The sequence below is a fragment of the Larus michahellis genome, chromosome 14, assembly GCF_964199755.1.
Source record: "Larus michahellis chromosome 14, bLarMic1.1, whole genome shotgun sequence".
NCBI lineage: Eukaryota > Metazoa > Chordata > Aves > Charadriiformes > Laridae > Larus > Larus michahellis.
Window position 1 is genome coordinate 10,317,936 of NC_133909.1, and position 25,160 is coordinate 10,343,095.

The following is a 25,160-nucleotide window of genomic DNA, read 5'->3' on the forward strand; positions in this document are numbered from 1 at the left end:
GGCGCGCCCGGGGATGCGGCCAGGGGCGCCGCCGCCCGCAGTGCCGGCGGCAGGAGCCTTACCGCCGAGACGCCCCCCCGAGCTGCGGCGTGCCGCTCCCCGGCGGCGCGGCTCGGCGGGTGGTGGGGGGCCGGGCGGCCTCGGCGGCCCCGCGCTGCCGCAGCCCGGGCGGGCGCCGGGGCTGGGGGGGCCGTGGTGCCCCGGCGGCCGCGCCGCGATCCCCTGCAGTGCCGAGGGCGTGAAGGCACCGGGGGGCCGGCCGAGGAGGCTTGTCCGGGAGGAGATCCGGCGTTCGCTGTTGCGAAAGGTGACTTGTCAATAGGTACTGGGAAACCGTGTCAAAAAAGGTGCCGCATAAACTGCTAAACTTCTTTTTTTTCCACTTCGGGACGAACCAGCTGCCCACATGAAATAACCCATTGATCGTGCACCAGCCTGGCTTTGATGATGTGATTCTGTCAGGAGCATGATGATCATCTTCTCTCTTGTGCTGTTTTTGCTCCTATTTGGTTTTTCTTCCACATTCTTTCCCTGGCATAGGGCCCTTTGAGATACTGAACGCGCATTTTCCTAGCTAAGAGCTTTATCCGGATGCTTAAATTGAAACAGGCAGCGTTAAAGCTGTGTATGTTAACTTGCATTCTCGTTCAGAGGGCGGCGTTGGGGGTTTTGGAGCGTGTCTTGCCTTAAAAAAAAAAAAAACAAAAGGAAGGAAAAGCCTCAAGCCACATGAGCAAAGAGTTCACCTTTTCCTCCAGCCTCTGTGCTTCTTGAAACAAACTGAAAATCATAGTACATTGAGAAAGGCTGCATTTAGCAGACGAATTCAGAGGATGAGCTCTCTACACGGAGGGCAGTTACAAACATGATATAGTGATACTGGGGATTTAAATCACTCTATAAATCAGTTCTGACCATTTGGGAATCAAGAGCGCTGTGTTGATTCCATGAGCAAGATCTAACCTACTTTTCTCAAATAACATGTCTGAACCAGATCGTGTTTCCTGCTAAGTAGTGCATTTTAAATATGAAAGCACACTACCATTTTTCATTTGTCTTGTGGTCAATGGGACAAATCCAGCCTTGAAACAAAAAGACACAGTGAAAAGGTCTTTGTTAAATCGAAGTTATAGCACACCGGTTGATGGTAGACAAACGCTTTCAAAAAATGAAAAGCAGCCTGTGTTTCCCTCTGTTTTTGTAAAGGTTTTTTTGGAGGCGCGCATTATTGCTATTCACAAGTGAAGTTTCTATGCAATGACCGTTCTAATTACAAATTTTGGAATTGATAATCCAAGATGAGGAAAACTGGATTATGATATAGTAGTACTGAAAAACTAAGGAAGCGATCATTTTGCCAATGTCTGGGCTGAAGGAAGCTATGGAGGAGTCATGGACGTTTCAGTTTACAATAACGGGAGCTCCAAAAAAGATCAAGATTTGGACTGCCTAGAAGCGGTAGCAGAGTTGGCTTTGAGGACTCTGTCCCACTGTGGTGACAGCCATTGAAATAACAGTGAGATAAATATAAGCGATGGCCTCCTGTCTAGGAAAGAGAACTGTGCATCAGGCAAAATAAGATGGGATTTTATTTGTTGTTTCTTTGCAAACAGTTTCTTTGTAGTTTCTGCCTCCTTCCCTCTCCCCCTCCTTTCCTCACTGAACCTTAGGTGGACATAGATAGAGCAGAATAAGATAAATATTGGTGGTTGGCAAGTCAGGTATGAATGGGAGAAGAAATAAAATTTTACCTTCACTTTTTTTTATTTTTCTTTTTTGTCTTTCCCCCTCTAAAAGCTTACAAGTTTAATGGGCACAGAGATATCTTTGTAGGGAAGCAGTAGACAAAATTGGAAAATGATGATTAATACTTTTCTTCTGGATTCAGTATTGGTGCTGGATTAGTGAGGTACTTAAAGACAACTGTTTTAAATGCAATCGAGAACAGTATTTCCATTTAAGAGTAGGTTTAATATTAGCATTAAGCTGACAAGATACCAGTAGGTATCCAGTACGTAGAGAACAAGGTTAAGAAGGTACAGCATGATTGGGGAAAGGAACTGGCATCAATAAACAAACCAACCTTGTCAAGTGGCTAATGTGGGAGGTAGATTACCAGAGCACAGGTATAAAGTGATGAAAGTTGTTACTAGTCAATAATACCAGAAGGGATTGTTAGTTATTACCAGACACAAACTGAATGAGTCAGCAATGCAATATCATTGCCAAAAAATATTGTGTAAATCCAATGAGGTGGTAGTTTATGCTTAACTGAGGTGTCTATCAGACTGACATATTGGGGGTGGGGGGGTGTATGCTTCTCCCCCCCTCTTCTCACAGTTAAAAATGCAGGCTGTCTAGGAAGAATTCACATAATTCAAGCAAAACCGTGGGGTAAACAGAGGAAAAAGGATGTTAGGTGTCTGGTTGTGTCTGACAAAATACAGCCTTAAGAAATCGAAGAATCCTGTTTGTCCCCCTCTATCATCTTTGGCTGCTTTTTGACCTCTTGCTTTTCTTCACTTTGGTCGTGAAATATAGTAGGAACAATCTCTTCTGTATATTTGCTGTAGTCCAAGCTCCTTTAAAACAGCTGGAGAAATAATTTTCTTTCTTGATCTGTGCTACGTCCTCTACTTCAAGAACTGTCAATGTACTGTGTGTGGTCTGAAAGTGCTCTACAGGGAAGAAAAAAGTCTCTAATATAGTAACAATACACCATTGGGGGCTAAAGGCAGACTTTAAAATGGTCTACCTGCTTATCTGTCAAGGAAGACCAAAGACATTGTTGGTAGCTGTAACATCTACTTTAATCACTGTTTAATCAGGGATGACTTAATATTCATTATTTTTCCTCTTGCCACTCTTGTTTTCCACTGCAAGTCATCTCTACTGTCTGCTGCTAAATCCACAGTTTGCCTGTTATCTTAGATGTAGGCATTTGGAGCGCTCTGTGTCAAGTCTACATCTTTCCCGTTCTTCGTGTATAAAAAATCCTTAACTTGTGGCTTTTCTTACCCATTCACCCAGCTAAAATTAACTTTTTGGCTCTTGTTCTTCTGCATTTTGATTACTGCAGCATCTTTTTCTCTGCCTTTGACACAGTCTTGCTCAACTACATTCATAACATGTTGGCAAAAATTGCTTTGCTGATAAATTCCCTGACTTCGCTGTCTCGGAATAACGTTTTGTCAAGATTGGCTGTAGCTGGATGGATTTTTTTTTTTTTTCTGGTAGTCCGGGAGAGATGTGGAATGGGAAAGAACAATCCCAGAAGTGACGTTTCAGTCCCCTGACATACAAATTATACTTCTCTCCCTAGAGATCATCACCCAAAGAGGTGAGGCGTAAAATCGAATCATAATCACGTTATCATCTTGTACATCTCCTGCCTTACGCTTTATGCCCGAGATCCATTCTTGCCCTGCCCCTAGTGCCGAACTGCTGCAAGCACGGGGAGTTGTGGCCCTTGGCTGGGTTTTCCAGGCACGGTGGTGATGGCGATAATAAAGTTGACTCGGGGAGAGCTTCTCAGAGGGGAGCGGACTGGCCCTGTAGCTGCCAACTTCAGTTTTGGAGAATAGGTTTCTCAGTAAAGGGCATTTGGCCCTTAGTTGTTTCCCCTTTTAAATGAACAACCGGAGTGGGACGGAACTTCTGTTGTCTGGTGTTTAGCATAAGACTGAGAAATCCAAGCTGTCCTTTTGGGAGCACTTCTGTTTCTGCTCCCAGAAGGGATGGACTGGATGAGGTAATCATCGCTTCTGCTTCAGCGTTGCATAATTCCACAGTTACTCCACAGATCTCCATCAAGATAACTGCTGAAGGAAAGACGGGTAAAAGAGATCGGTCAGCCTCTGCGGGGCTGTGCCTCGGCTGACAGAGGGCTCTGCGCTCCCTCCGCCCCACAGCCTCTTCTAGCCGCAGGAAGGCTTCGGCCTGAGCAACGTGCGGATGGAAGAGGTATCTATTTCTGGCTCAAAAGCATCAGGAACTCCTGAAAGAGGCTGCAAAACCATGCCGAAATGGAGCGTCTTGTGTTGGAAGAACAGCTGTGAAGCGTTCCTCAAAGAGTACTCGTTCGTGCTGTTTTGTGGGGGAGATGCTCAAGCACCAGCAGCATTTAAGCGAAGTGTCTGCATGGCACTACGGAGCATAATCCGTGATGGAAGTCAAGGTTTAGGTCTTCTGTAGCAGAGTCTTTCACTCAAAGTTATTAAGGCAGACTTTCAGCTATTTGAGTCGTCTTTGTGGTTTTTACTTGTTAAAATCCCACACATTAACTCTAAAGAATATTTTTCCTCTACTTACCAGAAGGATTGTGAATGCTTTCTAACTCTTCGGTTCATGCAACCACACTCTTATTTATTTTTTTTATAGCTATAAAAATAACCCATATATATGGGATTCCCCCCCCCTTTTAACTTGCCTACTTAAGGTTTAAAAATTGAATTTGAACCTAACCAAAACATCAGGTTAACTTTCCTTCTCTCTGCTTATTTGCTAATGTATTTTTAGTGTAATAGAAAATAAATTAAATGTGTGTTGACTGTAATACATGCGCGGTCACTTGGTGTTGTGATCAGTGTAGATGGCCTGCCGTGCTGCATTACGCACCGTGATGCTCTCTGGTGGTCTTTGAGACTGGGGTCTTAGAGTGCAAATTTCTTGGAACAGCGGCTAGGGTTTTTCATCCCATCTGGAATCCAAATCTGTTTTGCCAATTCTTACTTCAAAGCCCCACTCTATCATACGTGCTCAATTCCCCATTCCCAGCCCTCCTAACGTGCGGGGTCCAGTTGGGAAGCACTTCTTATGCCAGACTTCTTGTTTGGGGTATTTAAAATGCTGCTAAGTTGTAATCTTTGCGCTTTTGTGTAGGTTTTCTCCTCTGTGTGTGTCTTAGGGTGGTGGGGGTGTTTTTGGTTTGTTTTTTTGGGGTGGGGGGAGTGGTTTAGTTTGTTTGGTTTTGTGTTTGTTTCTGGTTTGTTTTTTTGCTTGGGTTTCTTTTTTTCCCTCCAACAAACTTTCTGATTATTGATTCCTAAGTTAGCATTTAACTTTGTAATGATCGTAGAACTTGTTTTGCTACCTGTTAGGTTTGCCTTGTAATTATGTATTTTACTATATGTATTTCATAATTTCTCCACCCACCTCTGCTCCAGCATGTTAATCTCTCTGCTGACTTCACAGAGGCTCTGTTCGTTTTCTAGTTGTCGTGTAGAAACTGTTGGTTCTAGGAGCCTGAGTCTCCTTCGGGATCATTTTTTTCTCATCCTCATTGTCCCCATGGATCTTATGGCCCATTTGATTAGTTGGGATGTCTTTTTGTAGTAAGAAGCTCCATGGGCTCTTCCTGTGTGGGTGTTTCTCCTGCAAATATGCTTGTTTGTCACAACACGTCAGGAAGACAAGAGACACACATACTCTCATCTGTGTGAAATCTTACTAGTCTTACTGCTTTCTGGATCTCAGCAACAGGGAGAAGCTCAGAGATGGAGGACGTGGTGATTGCAGGCATAGCAGGAAGGCTGCCAGAATCGGAGAACTTGCAAGAGTTTTGGGAGAACCTGCTTAATGGAGTTGATATGGTCACAGAGGATGATCGGAGGTGGAAACCAGGTGAGTGCTTATTGTCTCTCCTTTTGGAGCCCTGAGTTCTAGAGGTATTATCGTGTGAAAGAAAAGGACTTATCAGATGCAAAACCCTGACAGAGCTTCTGAATTCCCTTTTGATGTATCATCAAGACGTTCAGGAGCAGAACACTTTTATGAAGGTCTCATGCAATCCATTTTATAATGTCATGTCCCATGCAGTAGTAGCTTATAAATATCTAGCTTACTTCCAAGTAAAAGAACATTCTGACAGAGCAGCTAGGCAACATGAATCCTGAACCTCCTGTTGATAGCTGCGGCACTAAGACGACTCGGTCATTTTTCTGGGTTCAGGAGTAGAACAGGAACTCCAGTCCTGTGATTTATGGCTTTCTAAAACATTCCCTTCTGTCTGATTGTCTTTCTGAAGTGTTTGGCACATGCCTGTCCGATTTGAGCTAGTGATTTGCAGAAGTGGAAAGTAGCTTTTGTTTTTCTTCTGCCTGGTAACTGACAGGAACCACTGATTTGGACTCTGATTATGTGCTTGGTACAACTTGCCAAAGCAAAGATGCTTAAACTAGATGGATGTCTTTTGCTGCCATATCTGTAAGAGACTTAAAAATGACACTTGTTTTTGTTAGTGCAGCATTGTCATTTCCAAATGAGATTCAGGGAGTTGGATAGGTAGATATTAAGGCAGCACTCTGGGTGCTGCAACAGGGAAGTGAGACTTCGTGCGTAATTGAGAATCGACTGTGGTCATTCTGTACTTCGTCTCAGCTGGTAGCTGCTTTAAAACTGATGTATTCTGTGACTCAGTGTCGAATTTTTCTTCTCAGGAATTTATGGACTGCCCAAGAGAAATGGAAAGCTTAAGGACATAAGCAAATTTGATGCATCCTTTTTTGGGGTTCACCCCAAACAAGCTCATACAATGGATCCACAGCTTCGCTTGCTGTTGGAAGTTTCTTATGAAGCTATTTTGGATGGAGGTAAGCAGCTGAATGACTGAAGAGGGAGAATTATGCTGTATTGTCTCTGTGCAGCAGGCGCACACGTGCACCTGTGCGATGAGATCTCTAACAAGAGAAAGCCATCACAGTAGAGAGACCAAAGAACTGGTACAGGCGTTAGAACAAAGCTGTTTCCTCTGGAACTCAGTGGTGATTGCCAGCAAATCTTTATCTACCTCGTATGGTACAACCAGTATGACAGAAACACTTAAACAGTCAGCAGTTGTAGAGCTTTTGTATGTTCTGCTCTACCCTAATATTCTATAATAGATCCTTTTGTTAAAGGCTTATTTGCAGTGCAAAAGGAAGTTGACTTGATTAGAATTCTCATCCATGGTCTCAAAGAATGGCAGATGGCCTGATGTATTCCTGTCTATTGGCTAGGTTCATGGAAAACTTGTGGCATTTGATCTGGTGCTTCTATAGAAGGTTTGCCCAGGTAGTGTGCTTTCAGAAGTAGAAGCCTCTTTCCTCCATCACTGACAGTATCTTGAGCTTTTGAGTTACATACCTACAGAGACAAAAAGTTTATTCTTCGTGTTAATCAGTATCGTGTCTGAACATAAGAAGCACATGGGGAAAAAGTTGTAATCGTGTCACAAGTACTGACTTACTAAAATTACCACTTAGTCTTCTGCTGCTGAGCCTCAGTCTGAAGGCTTGAATATTTTGCTTGTCTCCAGTACCCCTGAAGCACAAAGAAGAAACAACAGAGATCACTGCAAGTTGAGCTTGCTAAGCAGTTTTTTAAAGCAGAGTTGTTTCTTCTTATGATTGTTGGATTTTGTGCTTAAGAACTTTGCTTTCTGTCTTGTCCTCCAGATCTGGGCTTTGTGTGTGGCTACAGATAGATACTCATGTACGCACATGACATTCCAAGTGCTGTGATTTTTCTCCCCTTTCCTCTGCTCCTTTTCTTTACACTGGAAGTTGGCTGTTAGCTTATCTGATCAGCATTTGTCTTTGATAGTCCATACACTCTTTTACATAAGACTCTAGCAATGCCCAACTAAGCTGAAAAGCTGTCTCTGGGCATCGTATGTTCTGGCCAAAAGCCAATACCAAAGTTGTGGTGGACTTTGCAGAAAGACTTGCAAGGTCTGCAATTGAAACAGATAAAAGGTGACGATAGGTAAGGGAACAATGCTGCAGCTCTGCTAGAAAGGGAGAGTAAGTAGTATTTCATGAACTGGTGACAGTGTACCTGATGTCTCCTGAGTTTGTCTCCTGTAATCTACCTTCCAATATCCTTATAGGTATTAATCCGGCCACCCTCCGTGGCACGGACACAGGTGTATGGGTTGGTGCCAGTGGGTCAGAAGCTGCTGAAGCCCTTAGCCAAGATCCAGAAGAGCTTTTGGGATACAGTATGACTGGCTGCCAGCGTGCTATGCTTGCCAACAGGCTTTCCTACTTTTATGACTTAAAAGGTAAGTGCCCCCAAACCTGTTGATGCTGGTCAGCAGTTGCAATTTGAGTGTGATCATATCACAGTTTCTGTAGACAAGTGGGATGGATATGATGACGTAGACCCCTTTTAGGATGAGAAAGTAGCATGCAACTATTGTAAGGAGGCATATAAGAAGCAGCAAATGTATTGTAACTGTGTCATAAGATTTGTTGTAAGGTTTTGTAACTCAGTTGCTGCTGCTGGGCATAGCTGGCATTCATCTGAAAGATGATGATGTCGGGAGGCCTTCATAAAAAGGCCTCGGTTCTTTCCTGAGTTTAGACTGCTATTTGGTATCTAGTTATGCAGAAGTTGGATAGCCCACAGACAAACAGACTGCAACAGTTGTCTCTGACTAAAGTGGAAGAAGTGGGAGAGCCACCAGAATGATGTAATTGAAGGCATAGACAGGACTTGAACTGTGTGTGGCACTGAAGATAAGAATGGAGGGATAGGAATTGCTCGGGAGAGCAACAGAGATACTGGGAAGGGAGTGGGATTTTTATTGGTGAGAATGAGGAAACTACCTGCAAAGCTACAATATCTCCCTTTGATGGAGATAGAATTCTAAAAAAAAAAAACCAAAACCCTTAAAGCCAAACTATTTGCAATTTTTTTTCCCACCTTTCTCATCCTTGTTACGTGGTAAGCAGGCAGAGATGGTGATTCTTGTCTCCCATTGTATCAGGATTACCTGTTATGTTCTAAAGCAACTCTTTTTTAACTTTTTTTTGAATATGTTTCTCTTGTGATCCTATCTTGTAGTTTTTGAAGAGCATCTCTAGGAAATAACCAGTAAAAAAAAGCTTTTTTGTTTTCCCTTTCTGTTCTGTAAGGACCAAGCATAGCTATTGACACGGCCTGCTCCTCTAGTCTCGTCGCTCTGGAAAATGCTTATAAGGCAATTTGTCATGGACGGTGCAGTGCAGCCCTAGTAGGAGGGGTCAACCTTTTGCTGAAACCCAACACTTCTGTGCAGTTCATGAAACTGGGTTTGCTTAGTTCTGACGGTGCCTGCAAGGCTTTTGATGCTTCAGGTAAGGCATCGGTACAAAGAGTTACCATGTTGTATGAGAGGATCTTATTGTGGAGTCTGTGACCAGATACTCTTGTAATAGAGCAAAGAGCTGGTCTCATAGTTGTTCCTAGATGTACTGTTTGGGACATATGCTGGACCTGATCTGTGTTGCATGCTCCATTGAACCTGGAAAACTAACTGTGGGGAAGAAACTGTATGGTTTATTCCTTAGCCATTGGGGAGAGGAAATAGCTGTCTCTTGGTGGCAACTTTCTGTCATCATTTCTGATGAGCAGCGAGCCTTTCTAGGACATAATTGTTATTATTTTTAAAGAAATGGATGTGTCATACTCTCAAAGTCGTCTATTTTAAGTGGTAGCACAGGAATGAGGTGATCTTATGGCGTGGTGTTTTGCAACTTCATTCAAAGCAGAGCAGAGTTAGTGACTTGTTCTTCTTTCTCTACTCTCAGGAAGTGGATATTGTCGCTCTGAAGCTGCTGTTGTCGTTCTTTTGACCAAGAGATCTATGGCTAAGCGGATCTATGCCACAATAGTCAATGCTGGAAGTAACACCGATGGCTTTAAGGAGCAAGGTAGGCCTTGAGCCTCTGAAAAGTGAGATGCCTACAGAAATGTTCAGTCTAGAGTCTTTGCCATCAAAAATGGGCCGTTAGAGGGTGGCTGCTCTTTCAATGTGTGAAGGGGTTTTTTTATTGTTCTTTTTTTTTCTGTTTTGGTAATGCAAAGTTCAGGACCCTATTTTATAAAGTTAAAGACAAGTGGTGGTTTCTACTGTACAAAGCAATAGGAATGTCCTGTTGCTAGTTCGGCCATCCTCAGGACATCTCTACAGTAACTTCTGCACTGATGGCAGAAATGTAGGTGGTGTTATGACTACAAGGTGCTGTCCCACTTCTCCCCCTGTCCAGTTATGGAGACAACAAGTTTCACATATTCTGCTTGATCTAGACAAGTCCTAGTATTTTGCTAACCAGTATCTTCCCACACTAGTCTAACTCATTGCTTTAGGTCTGTTTCTGGTTCCTCTGCTCTTCCTCCAAAGAGCCCGAGAAGCTGATTGTGTCTGGTGATAAGAATATTGGGGTAAATCCTTAAAAAGTCTCTCTCTGGTTTTTTTTTTTGTTTTTTTTTTTTTTTTTGGACCTGGTACCCCCAGGCAGTAGAAAAGGTGCTAAAATCAGAACAGAAAGCATCTGATATAAGATAGGAATTGATGGCAATTTTGGTCCTAGGTGTGACATTCCCATCTGGAGAGATGCAGCAGCAGTTGGTCAGAGCTTTGTACAAAGAATGCGGTATCAAACCTGAAGAAGTGGAGTATATTGAAGCTCATGGGACGGGCACCAAGGTCAGCATGGCCCCTTTGGGTTTGGAGTGTGAAGGAGTTTTCTTGTCCTTTATCTTCTTCTCTGCATCACTTGCCACACTTTTCCATCAAACTGTTCTTTGTTTTTCCAAAGCGAACTATATTTCTCCCTTCCACAAGTTACTAGAATATATGCTGCTTTGCCACTTCTGGATTTTGCCCAAGCTTCTTAATCTTTCAGGTTTCTCTTTTGTGGTGTGTTTTGGAAGTGCTCGCTAATAGCCATTCTCGTTCTCTTCCTACTAGGTTGGAGATCCACAGGAAGTAAATGGCATTGTAAATATCTTCTGTCAGTGCAAGAGAGAGCCACTGTTGATTGGATCAACCAAGTCAAACATGGGTCATCCAGAGCCTGCCTCTGGGCTTGCTGCATTAGCCAAGGTAACAGGTGGTTTCAGAAGGAAAACTGGGGGAGGAGGGGAACACAACAGTGTATGGGTTTTTAATGTTTGTTTGTTTTAAGGAAAATTTGCACCGATCCAGATAAGATGTTCACTGGTAATGAGAACAGCTCAGGTGCTTATCATTAATTACCTACTTCTTGCTTCACCTGCAAATACCTTTAAAAGCTCAGGCGGCTATTCTGCAAGCTGGACACAAATGCCCAGGTGGCCCTCTGCTGTGTGCACACACACTTGAGTTCCCCCTTCCTACCGAATCCAACATGAGCATAACTCTGCTCAGAATAAAGGCTTTGCAGTCACTTTATTGATTATCTTTACACTGGACCTTCCAACAGAACTCTGCTGTGAGTCGTTTGGGTTTGGGAGGTGTACAAGTAGAGGGATTTAAATCTTTGGACTAGTTGACAATGACCAACCATAAGAGGCAGTGTGGGCTTGTGGTGCCAGAAGTGTAGCTGATCCTTCTGGCTGTTTGTCATCATCTCTTCCTCTTCTCTCTTGTGTTGGCAGGAAGCCAGGTGAGCTCTTCGGGATGAGGCTACCAGCTTGAATAACTGGTTGTCTTAGCAACCAGCCTACTAACTACTGCGGTAGGCAGACAGTCGTCTATTGGCTCTGGCTGCTAAACTGCTTAGCGGAGAGCTGGCTAATGTTCACACTTGGTTCTAAGCCTATTACTGACAGCCTTGGAGCCATGCAAGTTGAAGTCACGTACACTGTCACTGCTAGAATTTTGTGCTCTTTAAAGTGGTTATTGTGACCTGAATGCATACAACTTGCTTTGGATAGCCTCATCTGCAAATAAATCATCATGGAGACAGCGGTGTCTTATCTGTCTGTAGAGGAAAGTTTACTTTTTTTAGCACCTCTATCCCTCAGATTGACACCCTCTTAATAAAAGGAATGATAACTGAATCAGAAAGTAAACCTCTCCATCCATACTGTATGGTAAACTATAAACAGTTTGTTTAGTGCCGTTCTGCTGTGATCTGTCAGGACAGGATCAGAACTTTCAGGTATTGTTTCCCTGTCTGTGTCTTAGAGGATGCAGAACTGCAAAGACAAGGGCCATAATGTCTTTTTGAAGACTTCTCTGACACCATGTTTTCTCACTCTTTTCATCATTTTTGTCACTTAACTTTGCATGGGAACTTACATCTGCAGGCAAGAGCCCATGGCACCCACCATGCCTGCTAGAGTATCTTTTTGCTGTGCCTCTAAGTTGTGTTGTGTCTCGTTTCCAGATCTGGCATCTTGAAAGTACTTGAAGCTTTGTCTCTATTCTCAATTCTTTGAAAGTTGGGCAGCACTTCATATTTAAAGCTTTGGAAGTTGATCAGAATGGCAGATCAGGCGTCCTTGAGACCTAGACAGAAACTGCACCAAGGCCACTGTCTCTTAAGACAGTAACTATCTCAGGAAGTTTGCAGTTTCTATAAATGTTTTCTTTTGGAATTCCATAAAATGGTCTTATATGGGAGATGTCAGTTAGGAAAATAGATCTTGAAAGTATCTAATCTCAGACTTGAAGAGAATCCATTAATTATGTGGATAGCTACAAAAGAAACTAGGGCTTGCCAAAGCCACTTAAGTTAAATTCTGGTGAGGGAGGGAAAACTCACCTGCAGCTTTGAAGTACTCAGCCTGTCTAATTACTTGCTGTACAGTGAAGACAAAGCTTCTTGGTGCTCTGGTGTATGCCCACTGTACTGTACTCTCAAACTTGTGTAGAAGCCGTGGCAGACTTAAAAGTACAAATATGTGTGCTGTGTAAAGCAACATCAAGTTCATAGTGCGTAATATTGTTGGTGTAGGACAGCATGCATGAAAATAGTTGGGTCATTGCAACTTTAAACATGCTGACTGGAGTTGAAATCATGCATTTATGCTGGTTGTCCTCCTAGGTAAGCTGCCATGTCTCGTTGTCAACTTGGAAGAACAGTTCCCAAAACAATATCTGTTTATCTGACCATTTTGGGGGTGATGAAGGAACGACCAAACATGCAGAGCACTGAGTGTTTGCAACGGACCTTGTGGTCTGTGATTTGCTCGACTTGTGCCACAGAGGAGCTTGGTGTCATGGGCTGTTTGTAGAGATGCTGCTGAGAGAAGGGAATTCTTGCTTTTTGGCACAGCTATTCTAACTCTGTCTGTTTCTGTACTTCCCTTTGGCTTTGCCAGTTCTGACCAGTCTGCTGTCCCTTCTTTTTTTGGATCAAGAAGACAACAAACGGGTGCGAAGCAGCAAGGAAACTCCTTAACCAGTGCTTCAGCTTGGCTCATTTGCAGCAAAGGCAGAAATGGAAGCATTCATTGTGATAAGAAAGAGCATGTGTTGGCTACGTGTGGCTGCGGAGAGATGAAGCCGAGTGTGATGAAGCAACAGGATCTGGAGAGGGAGAAAGAAAATGTGATATTCTTAGTAGCCAGGCTGCTTTTCCAGCAAGGCTGCACGGCTTTCCAGTTAGAAAGGGTCTGGAAGCTAAATTTAAAACTACCCCCCTCACCTTCACTGATGGCTTCCTGCATGGACTTAAAATTTGCCTAGGTGAAGTAGGTGCTACCTCTGTAACATCAATAATGCTGTTCTCTAAAGTGTCCCTTTATCCAAACATAGAGCGCTGCTTTAGTGTATGCTACATGGTCATTTATAGTAAAACAATAACAACAAAAGAATGTTTGTTACAAGAAAATGTGGAGCACAGAACACTGTTGGTTTTTTTTCTTCCAGGTCATTCTCTCTCTGGAACATGGGGTGTGGGCTCCAAATCTTCATTTCAATACCCCAAATCCAGATATTCCTGCCTTAAAAGATGGCTCTTTGGAGGTAGTTTGTAAACCAACACCAGTGAAAGGTGGCCTTGTCAGCATCAACTCTTTTGGCTTTGGAGGTGCTAATGCTCATGTCATTCTGAGGCCAAATAAGAACAAACGCCAGCCTGTGGAGACTTCTGGCGTGCCAAGACTGGTTCAAATTTGTGGCAGAACCCAGGAAGCTGTGGAAATACTAATTCAAGAGAGCAGAAAACATGGAAGCTGCAGCCCATTTGTAAGCCTGCTCAGTGATATCTCTGCAGTTCCTGCATCCTCCATGCCCTACAGGGGCTACACACTAGTTGGCACTGAGAGTGACATAACAGAGGTTCAGCAAGTTCAAGCGTCTGGGAGACCGCTGTGGTACATCTGCTCAGGTAGGTGTGCAGCAGTGGGTCCAGGCTTCTGTTTTCCTCTGTAGATCTGGGGCTTGAGCAATTAGATTCTGTGCTCTAATGTTTTCCACTCTAGCATGAGGCGACACCTTGCAGCCCTGTGATATGTCAGGACGCTCATGTTTCCTGTGTTTTATCTAATCCTTCCAACTTCGCTATCTTCTGATGATAGCGAAGTCCAGGAAAATAAAAAGCAGTGCCGAATTCAGAGGATGTTAGGAATGTACACTTTGCTCTTAGAATTCTTTCACTGCCAGAGCGAGTGTGTGGCGTCTACTGTTACGGAGCGTTACTGAAGCTCACTTTCTTTGCCTGTCCTGCAGGCATGGGAACACAGTGGAAAGGTATGGGCCTGAGCCTTATGAAGTTGGATTTGTTTCGCCAGTCTATATTGCGCTCGGATGAGGCTTTGAAGAACACAGGCCTAAAGGTCTCAGACCTCCTTCTGCAAGCAGACGAGAACACTTTTGATGACACTGTCCATGCATTTGTTGGATTAGCTGCTATTCAGGTAAGACTCAAAAGACTGGTGGAGGGGGTCATGCACTCAGTCCATGTAGGCCTGCTCTGCGAGTGTGTCTGTTTAGCCAGTAACGTTTCATACTGATTAAGGGAAGCTTGTTTTGTGTAGCTAGCGAATGGCAGCTGTTAGAAGTACCTCTCTGGTAGGAGGGAGCATGTTACACCCTTGACAGTTTTGGACTGCCACTTGCAGGATGCTTGGACGAGTATTGATCTAAACTGATTTGGAGGGGGGGAGGGGCAGTTTCTCCTTTTAAGAGACTAAGGAATATTTTAAGTTTTACATAAAGGCTCATGCCACGGAACAAGGTTCCATAGAATGCCTTCTAAAATCTGTTCTGCAAATGAACTAAAGGATGCTGAATGAAGTCTCTTTTAATTTTGGGTGACAATGTGGGATTCGTTGTTTCTTAACAAACTAAAGGCAGGGCTTTTAAAGGGATCTGGAAAACTGGTCTTGCCTCTTACTTTGTACAGATGTGCTCTTGGTGACCTCCTGTTGTTGGAAATACTTTCCTAGTGGAAATGTACATAGTGGAGAGGCCCAAACAATGATGGAGTCACATAGTGATTCCTGGGATTGTTTTGAAACAGGCTGGAGCTGCAGTTGCCGGGGGGCGGGGGGAGATAGCAGTGAGAGAGAAGAATGTCTGTACCAAAAAGCCATTTTGTAATATACTCACTTCAGCTGCGGGCCTTTGAGGCCTGACACCCACTTAACTCTGGCATGGAATCATTAATCCCTACTTTTCCTTGCAGATTGCTCAGATTGATCTGTTGAAGGCTGCAGGTCTGCAACCTGATGGGATTTTGGGCCACTCAGTGGGAGAACTAGCTTGTGGCTATGCAGACAACTCCTTAAGTCATGAAGAAGCCATTCTTGCCGCTTATTGGCGGGGACGGTGCGTTAAAGAGGCCAAATTACCCCCAGGAGGAATGGCTGCTGTCGGTAAGTATACCCTTACCAAAGGAGTGGTACAGGAGAGTTCACCTCATCTCTCTTGTATGGTCGGAATAAAATTGGGCTCTGAAATGTGTTGGTGGAGACAATCATAACTGTAAAATTTTGGCTACTGTTGCCTCTTCTTTTTCTTTTGATGTAGAACAGGATATTAAGTGTTGAAGTTGATATAGTGGTAGGAATTTCTGACCTGGAATACAGCAGGATTTTGGTAATCCATCCAAAACTTGAGTGGAAATTGAGAGATTTATTGACAGGTGACCAATGACAGAGGCCTGATAAATAACCTGCTTGAAAAGAGGTGAAAATCTTGGGCAGGGCACTGGAGTTTTTGTTGGGTGTTTTTGTTTGTTTTTTTTTTTCTTAATAGAGAGATATCTCTATAGTGCGTGTATATGTACACACATATATGTATTTAAATTACTGAAAAAAAATAAAGAGAGATATTTATGACTGTCAAGAGTAATGAGATGTGAAACCAGTAAGCCACTACTACTTAGTAGGCAACTAGCTAGTGGAACTTAATGCCAATAGAACTTACATGGGACTAATAGCACTGAAGCAGCTTTCTCCTGAACAAGCTTTGCTCAGTGTTTCTGCAAGTCCTATAGTTTTTGCCCACTACTAGGAGAAATTTTGAGCTTTGGACCCAGCAGGTTGTCTTCATGGTGTGGCTTCACAGTGACTTAATGTTTAAAAATAAGATTATTATTGGTAGCATTGTTGCTCTTCTGCTTCTTATTATTGGATGCAGTGGTCAATTAAAAACTGAAACACTTAAGAGAAAAGCTGTTGCAGGTCTGCTGTAGTATGTCTGGTGACTAGGTCACTTGCTACTATCCTAGACTCCTTGCTTTAACTAATGCCACAAAGGATACCTACCTAATTTAGCTTTCTTTTCTTTGATATTAAATACATGACACACACTTATTGCTGAACTTATCTTGGAGTGCTGCATATATGATTTTTGTAATCTGATGTTGGGTTCAGATTCTTCCTCTGACTTGTACCCATGTAATATATGACCAGATGCTGTGTATGTTAAGCTACCTTAAGCCACTGGAGTTGTCGATTTCTATGGGTATTCTGTGGTGCTCTGTTTCTGTGAGTCAAGCTCATATGTTCTCTCTCCTATTCTAGCCCGGATTGCTAAGGGCAAGATGAGACAAAACAACCAACTCTGTAGCTTTGAAAGTGTGTGGGTTCCCCCCCACCCCATCCCTTAATGGGATGGTACAAAGATTCAGTCCTTTGTTCCTGTGCTCAATATCACAGTGATAAACGTCACATTAAAGCTCTGAGATAAATATCCTTAGCTTTTGCAGAACCCCTTTTGGGGCAGAGGGCGATGTCTGTCTTTCTCTTAAGAATCCTTCCTAGTTTTGCAAAATGCTGAATTAAGCGCAGTGATTGTGCCGTTAAGACTGCCTCCCCTTATGAGGCTCACTGCTAGAAACACTTGTGTTGTCATTCTGTGTCTTCCTTCTGCAGGTCTGACATGGGAGGAGTGTAAGCAACGCTGTCCTCCAAATGTGGTGCCAGCCTGTCACAACTCTGAAGATACTGTCACTGTTTCGGGGCCTCTGGTGAGCAAGGAACTGATACTGTGCATACCAGAGTTGTGAGTGGGACCCATGAAGAAAGCGTGAAGCTGAGTTAAAGCTCAGCTACTTGCAAAGAGGAGCTGGATTAAAGTGGTGGGAGGGGACATGGTGCTTTGTATAAACTTAAACACTCAAATATTCTATGAAAGGAAGTTATATTAGTGCCTCAGTAAGCTAGTAATAAAAGATCTCGTGTGCTGAATAGTTTTACAGCCATGGACATAATGAGAGATAAATTACGAGAGTGAGAAGGCAATAACCTCATCCCAGATACGGCTCCCCTTAAGTGTCAATGATGAAGGGTGTGGGGGGGAGTACAGGCTCATACAGATCCCAAATACATTGTGAGCTTTTATTTTTACTTCACTTATATTTCTCTTCTTAGAACTCTGTGAATGAGTTTGTAGCCAAACTGAAAAAGGATGGTGTGTTCGCAAAGGAGGTGCGCAGTGCTGGAGTCGCATTTCATTCCTATTACATGGCGTCTATTGCACCAGTGCTGCTCAGTGCCCTGAAAAAGGTAATATTGCCAAACTGTGGCTCGCGTGGCTTATGCTCAGGCACCTGGATTTGAGTATAGGTCACGTTGAGCGTAAGGGGGGTTCCTTTCTTTAGGAGGAGAATGAAATCTTAGAAGAGCATGTAAACTGCTGGGAGACCTAAGGTTTTAAGTCCTATGGCCTCAAGCAGAAGGGTGTCCTGAGCAATCAAGCTGAGAAAAATGGCCTGCAACAAGGAGGGTCTGCTTGCTTTTGCCTGTCTTATTGGTATCTATGACATGTAATTCTTCCTCCTTTCCCTCTTCCTTGTCTGTCTGTAGGTCATTCCACATCCCAAACCTCGTTCAGCACGGTGGATCAGTACATCTATCCCTGAATCTCAGTGGCAGAGTGATCTTGCTAGGAATTCCTCTGCCGAGTATCATGTGAACAACCTAGTGAATCCAGTGCTGTTCCACGAAGGGCTGAAGCATGTTCCAGAGAATGCCGTGGTAGTAGAGATTGCCCCACATGCTCTTTTACAGGTATTGTATTTGTGTCAGTATGGTGCTATATTGATATGCTGCTGCAGGAGGGAGATTGAGGGCCTGAGGGGTAGGGAACACTGCTCCCCCCCATCTAGTTCTGAGAACGCTTTCTCACTCCAGTACTTCTGAGTCTCTCCCAGTTTTAACATTTTCTTGGGTGTGTGATTTTTTTTTTTTTTTTTTTTGGGGGGGGGGCAGTGTTCTGTGTGATTATTTTTCTTCTATTTGTTTTGGGCTTTTTTTTGGAGGGGGGTGTATGTTAACGTATAAAAAATAAAAAAAAAAAAAAAAAAGTCCCAACACATTATCACTTCCCCATCCAGAGATTCACATTGTTGCTTTTATTCATTGCCATGCATTTCGGATAGCTGATGGTCAGCTCTGAACAGTGCAATGAGTAAGAGAAGCATTTAATTGTTTGTATCTAATGGAGAGTGTGTGTGAAATTGGGGTGGGAGGAGAAATCCAAGGCTAACAGGCCTTCTCTATGGAAAATCTGTTATCACCATCTGTACACTGGATTTGGTTTGAAGTTCTTGTCTTAGAAGGTGGTGGCTGGTAGTTCTGGGTGTTTTTTTCTCCTCTTCTCCTAGACCAAGTAGCCTGAGACCACAGGAGCTTTCTCTCTTCATAAACTCCTTTCCACTGATGATCAGATCATTACACTTCTTTCCCCATCCCATAAGAATTGATCTTTGTGGAATTAGCTCCATAGTAGAAAATGCAGAACATGAGGTGCATTAGGATACATTTGCTCCACAAGATCAGTGCTGGGGTCTTGTGCCTGTCCTTTAAGGCTCAAGGACTGGCCTTTTTTATTTGGTCTGTGGCTTGCAAGAGGAGAAGAGTGTTAAGAAGAAGAATTGTTACTTGTGAGTCAAGTTTAAGAGTTAAACAGTGCTTCTGAGTTCCAATCCGGTGTATATTTATTACGTCATGTTAGTCTTACTTATGCTTTGAAAGTGATTTGTAGGAAGAATCAGAGGAGAGCTTCTAAATTAGACAGGTATTTTTCTCTATAAAAAATATTTTACACTTCGTGTTAAAATCATTGTACAATTTTTGACTCTAATGCAAGTGACTAAAGGCTTCATCAGCTGGGTTTGAGAGTGTTCTGGTTTCTGCTTCCCCTTTTCCTTCTCCCCTTTAAAGACTGTGGAATCAAATTGAAGAGGAGATACAAGCTGGGTCAGATGTTCAAGGCTACGTTTTTTGATTTAATAGCTGTCACTTGGAAAATGCTCTACGATGCTTCAGACTAAAAAGGGCTGCTCCTGGGAGTAAGGGCCTAAAGCTCTGTGTGTGCATGTGTGTGTGCGTGAGTGGGAGGCTTGAGAAGAGTGATCTTGCAGTTCTTGAAATGCAGCTTTTGTTTCTACTTGAGAATCCGCTTGGGAAAGGGAGATTTGTGTTTTGGCAGATTTCATTAATATTATGTAGGTTCTGCTTTACCAGATGTGCAACTTCTTGGGTTGCTGGAAGGGTATTGTGCTGCTCTTACTCTTGCCTGTTAAAATGTTGTATGTTCTAGCACCTAGCACAGAAACAGAAGTGGTTTGAGATCTATAGAGAGAAACTCAGAGACAAAGTAGTAAGTAGTGCCTTCCACCAGTAATTTATGGACTCTACTTGACCAGGCTATCTTGAGGAGAACTTTGAAACCAACTTGCACCATTCTACCTTTGATGAAGAAAGATCACAAAAATAATTTGGAGTTCTTCCTAACACAGACTGGAAAGATTCATTTAACTGGGTAAGGAGACAAAGAGAGGAGGGCGAGTGGGGTGTCGGGAGAGAATTCAAGTCTCTTCTCTAGCGTGCATATCTTCACAAGGATTGAAATACTCTTTCAACAAACCTGAAAAAAAAATGGTGTTTACATCTGTGCTTTACATATTTAACCTGCTCACTTATGAAACGTTGCCTTGGGTTAGAGACTGCTTGGGCTGGGAAGATGCCTTTTAAAGAGAAGGAGTGCCATTCTAGAGGCCTAGGCCCCTGGAACTAGCTCTTGGAAATAAACTTTGCATCTTGTAGACTATTAGAATTACAAACTTGTCTGCAGTAAGTATTCATGGTACTCCTGGAGAAATCTCAGACATGGAGCCCAAGACCAATTACTGTCTGACCTCTAAGTATTATGGTCAATTTTTTTTCCCCTTCACCCCACACACATTGTCTTGATCCTTTTTGTCTTCCTAGGATAAATGTTCTTGGAAATAACTTGTTCCCACTTGTGGAATACCCTGTCCCCGTGGGAACACCCCTTATTTCTCCATACATCAAATGGGACCATAGCCAGGAATGGGATGTTCCAAAAGCTGAAGACTTTCCATCAGGTTCCAAAGGCTCTGCGTCTGCTTCAGTCTACAATATTGGTGTGTTTGCCTGTTTGGGTTTTTTTTTTGTTTGTCTCTTTCCTGCTTTACCACTGCATTTCTTCTGTAAAACTATAAAAAGCTTACTCAAAGCAACATCCCTGAAGCCATTTTCTGAAGTGTAAGGCTTGGCTTGGTTTGGTTTGGATGGAAAAAGACTGGATCTGCTTCTGAAATGGGATGAAAGAACGTGAACAGAGCTGGGAACTGTCTTGATTCAGACTCACAATGTCTTTGAGCTGTATGTTGCCAGGCAGGATATTTGGGGAAACCACTAGAACCTCTTACAGACACTGAGGGGAAAAGACCTCTTTGTTAGGGCGCTGGTAGTATTTTTATTCTGCTCTTTATTCTTTGACAGATGTGAGTCCTGACTCTCCTGACCACTACTTGGTTGGTCACTGCATTGACGGCAGAGTCCTGTACCCAGCAACTGGGTACCTAGTGCTGGCTTGGCGAACTCTGGCACGGTCTCTTGGCATGGTTATGGAGCAAATGCCTGTTATGTTTGAAGATGTCACGATTCATCAGGCAACTATCCTTCCCAAAAAGGGTGAGTGAGGAGTGCTGGTACAACTGCAAAACTGTGTGATGAAGATGAAGGGAGTGGGAGGAAAGAAGTGCAAGGGGGAAGTGAGGAGGAACACGGGAGAAAGATATAGAGAAGGGTGCAATATGACTGAACAAAGAAGTGAATTCATACAGTCAAGTAGCACAAGGTCAACTTTATTCCGTGGTCATCTTTATTCCATGTTGCGTGCAGTGAGTCTGGAGATGGTGAGAGAGGAATCTCTGCTCAAGGATGGTAGCAACAAATGACCTCACAGTCCTGACTCCCTCAATGTTTCTTGCAGGATCAGTACAGCTGGAAGTAAGACTCATGCCTGCTTCCCGCTGCTTTGAGGTGTCAGGGAATGGGAATCTGGCTGTAAGTGGTAAGTGAAAGAAGTGTAAGTATATGCACTGTCCTACTAAAATCTATTATTTATGGACACTGATGACTCTTATTCTTGACACTGTGCCCATCAGGGAAGGTTTCCTTCCTAGAAAACACGGCTCTGAAGAACATCCATAACCAGCCAGTTGACTTTCAGCCTCAAGTAGGCAAGAGCTCAAAGTTAAACCTCTTGAAAGAAGACATTTACCAAGAGCTGCATCTGCGTGGATATAATTATGGACCAACTTTCCAGGGTGTTCTGGAATGCAACAGTGAAGGTGAATTTACTTTCTATAGAAGGATGATGAATATTTGATCTTTTACTTCCACTTGTATTAACGGTCCAACTGACTGTGCTTTGTGTGATAATGGAGAACAACCACGTGCTCTGACAGAGCACTGGGAAAGCTGTTATCTCCAATGTAGAACTGACTATTGGAGTTTACAAGGGAGGCTGGGCAGACTTTGCATTTGATAAGCGGTGACTTCTGGTATCTGCTGGATGACAAAAATCACAGTGAGGCTTCCCCTTCCTCTTCTTTGCAGCAAGCGTAGGGAAAGTTCTGTGGAATGGGAACTGGGTGACCTTCCTTGACACCCTGCTACATGTGATAATCTTATCTGATTCTGGGCGCAGCCTACGCTTACCCACCAGGATTCGCTCAGTGTGTATTGACCCAGTGCTGCATCAAGAGCAGGTGTGCCAGTACCAGGACAATGTAGAAGGTAACGTTTCTCATGCTTGGGCTTTTGCTAGTTGCGTTGACTGCTCTGTGGATGAATGTATGGCTTACTAAGAAGTAGGGTGGACTTCGAGGGGCCCTCTTAATCTGCAAGCTATTCTGCAGCTTCTGTAACAGTCTGACATAGCACTGTTCATCTGATCAACTTGAATAAAATATTGTAGTGTTTGATGCTAGCTTATATTTCTTTCCTGTCTTTCAGCTTTTGAGGTTGTTGTGGACCAGTGTCTTGATAGCCTTAAAGCAGGAGGTGTTCAGATCAGTGGTCTTCATGCTTCTGTGGCACCACGACGACAACAGGAACGGATCCCTCCTACCCTGGAAAAATTCTGCTTTGTGCCCTATACTGAGATTAACTGTTTGTCTTCCAGTGTCCATCTTACTGCCTATCTGGAGCAATGCAAAGGTAGTGTGGGTTTAGTTTCTTGTCATATTAGGGGAATCTTCCAGTGTGGCAGAAATGTCTGAGAGAAGCTCTTCATACTCTTCAGAACATCCAAGAAATAAAGTGTTGGTCTCTGTGGAAGACTTCAGCAGGAGTCTTCTGTACGTACACTTGCTAGAAGCTAAAAGCTACTTTTGCCTGAGGTATCTCTACAATGTGGGTAGGCGTAAAGCCTAGTAGGGCAGGAGGGGCATCTACCCTTATATAATAGTCGATGCCATGTCAGATGGCACAACCCCCTCTTCAAGCAGAGGGGCACAAATCATCTTCTTCAAAGAGAAATCCAGCCCACTCCCTCAATTCTTTAGCTTGTTTTGTTTTCCCCTGAGAACTGCCAAGATGGGTAAGTTGACATGGCTGTTCCCGTGTGGTTGTGGGCACAAGAGCATATCCAAGGAGGGAAAGTGATTTAATGAGGCGTGCCAAAAAAAGGTTTGTGTTTGCTTCAAGAATAGAATAGGAGCATCTTAGTCTATAGTGAAGCTGGTAGCCTAGTACGGTGCTTTTTGGATGGGGAGACATCCACTCAGCTCATCGCTTTGGGTGCCTTTTCATCAAAGGGAAAAAAATTTACTACTTTTTTTTGAAGTTTTTACTCTAGTGATGAATCTTCTTATATCTTGAGACAGCAATTTTTTTTCATTCTGTATTTGTAAAGTGTCTTCACGCATCCTTTGATTTGGTGATAGATTTTAAAGATTTCTCTTTTTTCTGCAGCGCCTAAATACTGTCCCCAAAGTCTTTTACGCATGCTGTAGTGGGATTTTTTTTTTATGTTTTTTGTAGTGCTGTTTCTGCTCTTAGTTGGGATGAGCTATTTTCCATCTGATTATAAAGCAAAAAAGTATTTTAGCCTCTGCGGAAACTTAAAATTTCCCTCCACAACTCCCTAAATCAGTCAGAGGTCTTCTGTTAGTTGCCCTCTTTCAGTCAGTCTTGCCATGGGTAACTTCGGTGTTTTAGGCTGTCTTGCCAAAAAGCCCAGTTGTTTGGGGGCTGCTGCTACGGCACGATACATAATCATGTGAATGTACAGGAGCATGCACTGCGTCTTTGTGTGTGGGCTAATGAGACAAGATGCTGTAACTTGTGGTGCCGATCAGCTGGTATAGCAAATGGGGACAAAGAGGAAAAGAAAAATCTTTGGAAAATCTGACTCTGTTTTGTTTCTCTTCTGTTCCATAGATCTAATCCTGAACTTAAAGGCTAAGGTGGCAGTGCATGGGGTCAAACTAGTTGTCCCTGGATTAGAAACTGCAGTGGCTGCTACAGAGTTCTCATCCGCCCAGAAGGGCCTTCAGCATATCCTTGCTGAAATCTGCCGCCTGGAACTGAATGGAAACCTCCATTCTGAGCTGGAACAGATTGTGACTCGAGAGAGGAGGCACCTGCAGGATGACCCTCTTCTCAATGGATTACTGGATTCTTCAGAGCTAAAGACTTGCCTGGATGTGGCACTGGAGAACATGACCAGTCACAGGATGAAGATAGTAGAGGTTAGCTGGAAGCACGGGATGGGACCATAGCTAGTGTTCCTAGAGTTTCCAGTAAACCGATCGCATACTTCTGTTATTACAGGTATAATTTCTGGGTATCATTCAAGCTTCAACTTAGTTTCCCCTTTTCCTTCTTCTCTCAGGCTCTTGCAGGAAGTGGACATCTGTTCTCTCGTGTCAAAAGTATTCTGAATGCTCAGCCCCTGTTGCAGGTGGACTACATTGCCACTGACCGCGTCCCGGAAACTCTTTCAGCTAATGAAACAGAGCTACAAGATGCTGGAGTTTCCTTTAGCCAGTGGGATCCCTCTAGTCTTCCCTCTGGAAATCTGACTGATGCTGACCTGGTGGTGTACAACTGTTCAACAAGTGTTCTGGGGAACACCATTGAAATTCTCTCTAACTTGGCAGCTGCAGTAAAAGAAGGAGGGTTTGTTTTGCTACACACCCTTCTTAAAGGACAAACTCTTGGAGAAACTGTCAGTTTCCTTACCAGTCCAGATCTACAGCAGAAACACAGCTTCCTGAGTGAGGTAAGCCTCCTGGAAGGAGAAATACTTTCCCAGTGGATAGTCTGGAGTCTGCTGCTTGCAGATGCTCTTGTGATGAACATTGATTGGGCATCACTTACATCACTCTCCATTGAGGCCCTCTGCAGGACTTCTTCAGTACACTTCTGCAAGCACTTCTTCAGAAGAGTTCTGAATTTCCAAGTTATTAGGTTGGGAGAGTAAACTGTGAGTTCAGTCAGGAGTGCCTTAATGCATTGAAAATTATTCATTGTCATTTCTGTATCTGTATGAAAACACTGGCCAGGACAATTCCTTTGTAGCTAAAATAAAAATAATGTGCTGCCTCGTTGGATGGGGTACAGCTTTATCACTGTAGGATCCTAAAATGCTTCAGTATCAGAATCTTTTTCTTCTTTCAAATATCACTGCTGGGAGTGAGGCTTTACAACCTAGT

General features: G+C 43.4%; 1 protein-coding gene across 1 annotated transcript in view; it reads left to right on the forward strand.

Annotated features, from left to right (window-relative positions):
- The window catches only part of FASN (fatty acid synthase), a 43,964-nt gene that overhangs the window by 597 nt on the left and 18,207 nt on the right, over positions 1–25,160 (forward strand). Inside the window, exons 2-23 of the mRNA XM_074607390.1 lie at positions 5,476–5,622; positions 6,438–6,590; positions 7,868–8,041; positions 8,898–9,098; positions 9,552–9,674; positions 10,335–10,450; positions 10,715–10,849; positions 13,604–14,063; positions 14,405–14,592; positions 15,363–15,552; positions 17,056–17,150; positions 17,554–17,688; positions 17,989–18,192; positions 19,833–19,948; positions 20,398–20,573; positions 20,935–21,126; positions 21,428–21,508; positions 21,603–21,788; positions 22,057–22,236; positions 22,456–22,659; positions 23,884–24,194; positions 24,338–24,727. Of these exons, the coding sequence (XP_074463491.1) occupies positions 5,496–5,622; positions 6,438–6,590; positions 7,868–8,041; positions 8,898–9,098; positions 9,552–9,674; positions 10,335–10,450; positions 10,715–10,849; positions 13,604–14,063; positions 14,405–14,592; positions 15,363–15,552; positions 17,056–17,150; positions 17,554–17,688; positions 17,989–18,192; positions 19,833–19,948; positions 20,398–20,573; positions 20,935–21,126; positions 21,428–21,508; positions 21,603–21,788; positions 22,057–22,236; positions 22,456–22,659; positions 23,884–24,194; positions 24,338–24,727 (4,137 nt within the window). The 5' untranslated portion in view covers positions 5,476–5,495. The remainder of the gene's footprint in view (positions 1–5,475; positions 5,623–6,437; positions 6,591–7,867; positions 8,042–8,897; positions 9,099–9,551; positions 9,675–10,334; positions 10,451–10,714; positions 10,850–13,603; positions 14,064–14,404; positions 14,593–15,362; positions 15,553–17,055; positions 17,151–17,553; positions 17,689–17,988; positions 18,193–19,832; positions 19,949–20,397; positions 20,574–20,934; positions 21,127–21,427; positions 21,509–21,602; positions 21,789–22,056; positions 22,237–22,455; positions 22,660–23,883; positions 24,195–24,337; positions 24,728–25,160) is intronic.